A 3,776-nucleotide genomic window follows, 5' to 3' on the forward strand; every position below is an offset into this window, starting at 1 on the left:
ACTTCAGAAGAGCAGGCAGCTTGTTTTCAACAAGGGTGTATTTTCATCTGGAGCACAGAGTCCTTATTCCCCACAGCACCTCAGAACAAGGCCTGAATGTTCCAATTAAATTTCCTTCTTTATCTTCCCCAGGTAAATCTCTCGGTGAATTTTTACACTGGTGCTGGCACTGTCAAAGTTAATATTGACCTGTTTCATGACTGAATGGAGGGAGCTAGTCTACCTGGATGCCAGTCTAGTAGATATATCCAGGACTACCTGATGCTCCAGGGAGCAATTTAAATTTTGCAAAAAATACTGTCAGACATACAGCAATCATAATCTTGAAAACAAACCCAGCCCAAAGCCCAAGCATTCAACTGGCTGTGGAGCAAGTGTGTGAAAAATATTCTTGTGGACAATAACTGCAGCAAAAACCAGAATTCCTTCTGTGAAGCAAAACAAAAATAGTTCAAAATTAATAAATACAATTTGTTGGTTTCACTAGCCTTCCTGAAAAATCTGCTTTCTAATTCCAGAGAACCTTTAATCCAGTAATGTAGAAACATATGCTATATTCTTAGCTGAATACAATGTAGTGGATAGCTATAATTACATTAACAAAATAAGGAACAATATCAGCCCATATGTACTGTAAGTCAGGCAAGATATTTATTTTGTCAGCAGTTGGAATGTATAGTTGTTCATGTTTGTTACTATTTCACATTCATAATTACATTTATTTGCTTGCTTACAAACTGATATGAAGTGCTACTGCTCTTTCCAGCCAAATAAATTACAAACTATAGATATCATAAGCACTATACAGAAATATGAATTCCACGTGAATGGGACACAAGAATGGGAGGGAGGAGGGGGGTGGTGAGACAGAAAGAGGAGCTCACTCTTAAAGATTGAACCAAACTCTGCTGAGAAAGAGGATCTGAAGGTTTCAAAATCTGTGCTGCCTGTTGTGTACACAGTAACATTTTTATCCATTTGATTTAATATTTGCCAGGGAAATCACAAAGCCCTCTCAGGCTACAGCAGCATATAATCTCCTTGAATGTTTTCCTGAGCTCCTGACTCCGGAATGCATAGATAAGTGGATCAATGATGGAATTGCACATGATGAGGATGAGGTAGAAGTTAAAGTGGGACATGAAGCACACACAGTAAGGGTTGTAGGGGCAGGAGATGTAGAAAATCAAGTGTAGGAAAAAGGGAGCCCAGCACACAACAAAAACTCCAATCAGGATGGTGAGAGTGATAGCCCCTTTCATGTTGGCCCCTTGGCGAACAGGGCCAGTCCCTGGAAGAACAGCAATCTTTTTTATGTGCATGCGAGCCATCATAAACATGTGGACATAGAGGGATGCCATGAGAATGAGCATAGTGAAGAACATGCTGATTAGGCAGATGATGACAACACTGCTGTCAGAGTAAATGATGAACAAAATGCCCGAGACTGTGCAAGCAGCCCAGATGCATGTGATGATAACCCCTACACGCTTCACTGTCATGATATTATGATACTGGAGGGCATAAAATATAGTAAAATACCTGTCCACTGCTATTGAGAGAAGGCTGCAAATTGATGCAAGCAAGGAACTGCAAATGACTGAGTCGATGACATTGTCAATGTTTATGGTAAAGCTCTGTGCATCTGTGTCTGTATTGTTTAGCAGCGTGATGACAATGGTTTCTGATCCGTTAGATACACTCACTAGCATGTCAGCCACTGCCAAGCTACAGATGAAGAAGTACATGGGTGAATGGAGGTTCTTGTTCTTGGCTATTGCCACAATGACCAAAACGTTCTCCAGCAAGCTGATGATGCCCAGAGTGACAAACACTTCAGGGGATACAAAGAGTTGCTCATAGCAGCCTCCTGAGGAGTGGACCTTTGCATTGGGCTCGCTGGCTCCTCCGTGCAGTCTGTAGCTGTGGTTCCAGAAATGGAGAGGCTGGAGTGTCCCACGATGCTGGGTGAAATTCATCTTATGGTGATCCCTTTCTGCTTCCTGCTTTTAAAACTCCTGTTCCTTTTGCATTCCTCTGAAAACCTTCTTTGGCTTTCCAGCTTGTAAAAAAAAAAGAAAAGTAAGCTAGGACTGAGGCAGGCAGCAGTTCAGAACACTCTCACTACTGTGAAAAAAAAAAGATTTCAGACTCAGAAGAACTGGTTTACACCCTTACAGACACAGTTTCTGATCAACACATTTACCTTGGTGATCTATGTCACAGAGTCTCAACAGTCTCTATGTTGGCATCAGATTCTCCCATATGGTCAGTTCCTGTTTAGCTCACTGGGATGTTGCAAGGCTTTTTCGGTGCTTTCCATTAAAGACATGCGATCATAAAATGCCCAAGTGACTGCTGCAGAGCAGGAACTATTTGCAAACTGCAAGCCCCAGTGTCTCTGTCAGGCAGTGCATGCTGGCTGCCTGTTTTACCGTGTGTGGAAGAGAAAAACATTCAAGGCACTCTCCGCCTCTGCTTTTCTTTCCAGCCAATGGGGCTCAGGAGCTGCAGAAAGTGGAGGGGCTGCTGATTCTGAGCCTCTGTGAAACATCACACGCGTTCAGATGCAGCACAAGTTACCAGTGGCTACAGGAAAGCAGACACACTACCAGAGATTTGCTTCTCCTCTTTAGCTTCTCAGAATAATATTTCAACACTGATTTTCAATTAGCAAAACTTTAAGAACTGTACTAGCAATCTTACAGAATTTTTGCAGCTGAACTGATAGATTTTATTTTTCAGATTCTGATTTATTCTTGCTCCTTCTGTGGCACAAACTTCTGCCTTGTATATGTGGCAAAATAAAAACAGGGAAGGAAAGCAAAAGAATGTATATTTCTTCTTGGTTCTCTCTCCCAGGACCTCTTTGCCTTACTACTTTTCTATGCCTTAGCTGTCCATTTCCAAGATGTGTTGCAAGGTTGCATTATACTCTCTAATAAAATTCTTATAATTTTTAAGATATGGAGGCAGGATAAGGATGAAAACCAACATAACCCAAAGTCACAAATGGCTCAATAAACTGTCCCAAATAAAGTATTTTTTCCAGGCAAAACACTTCTTAGTAATCTTATTATTGAGAAAGAAAAGATGATGGAGTTGATTGCAGAAGCCCTGTCACCGTCAAGAATTAAGATATTGGGCAGAAAAATAACACTCAGTGTTTAGAACACATGAAGGAAATCAGCAGAAGACAAAGTTGGAATCTGTAATAAATAGAGCTCATACAATGGCAATGACACAAGAGCACTAATAAATCTCCTAGAAGTCCACATGGCCCACAAGACCTTGAAGCACGGGGGTATCCCTGGGCTTACTGCGCATGAGCTGAAAGTCAGCTTGTGTGCAGTCTGTCAGGAAAAGCCCTTGAGAATGAGGAAGAAAAGAATGCCAAAGTAATATGAAGAGACAATACAAAAGTTGTTTTGCTGTTACATCTTCAGGCATTGCAACCGAGGATTGAAAAACAAGTATGTCGAACAAAGCCTAAAACACAATGGATTTTAAAGACCATAGGAAAGTCAGTCACTGCACCTGAGAGCAATGTTTGCAAGGAAATTGTTTGAAAGAACATTTCCAACTGACTATCAAGAAGGCTCTGGAGGGGTCTGTGATGCAAAAGTCTATTTCCTATGTCTCAAAATGTTTTCGTCTTCTGTGCAGTAGCTGGTATAAAGTGAACCAGTTAATAAAGAAGTACAGGTTGACAGAATGAATGTAGAAGCATATCTGTGTTTAACATCTAAGCATCAGGATGAAGTGTGATTTTACTT

The 3,776-nt window shown here is 41.0% G+C and overlaps 1 protein-coding gene across 1 annotated transcript; it reads right to left on the reverse strand.

Moving 5' to 3' along the window:
- Positions 1-629: 629 nt before the first annotated feature.
- On the reverse strand, positions 630-2,526 carry MC4R (melanocortin 4 receptor). The gene is made up of 2 exons (XM_033063496.1): positions 2,207-2,526; positions 630-2,062 (listed from the first exon to the last, which is right to left on the reverse strand). The coding sequence occupies exon 2, from the start codon at positions 1,977-1,979 to the stop codon at positions 984-986; it is 996 nt and encodes a 331-aa protein (XP_032919387.1). The 5' UTR covers positions 1,980-2,062; positions 2,207-2,526; the 3' UTR covers positions 630-983.
- Positions 2,527-3,776: the final 1,250 nt, after the last annotated feature.

This window comes from Catharus ustulatus, chromosome 1, assembly GCF_009819885.2.
Source record: "Catharus ustulatus isolate bCatUst1 chromosome 1, bCatUst1.pri.v2, whole genome shotgun sequence".
Classification (NCBI taxonomy): domain Eukaryota; kingdom Metazoa; phylum Chordata; class Aves; order Passeriformes; family Turdidae; genus Catharus; species Catharus ustulatus.

Bases quoted from the DNA above. Each gene is read 5' to 3' on its own strand.
- MC4R (XM_033063496.1), bottom strand. From the start codon at position 1,979: ATGAATTTCACCCAGCATCGTGGGACACTCCAGCCTCTCCATTTCTGG.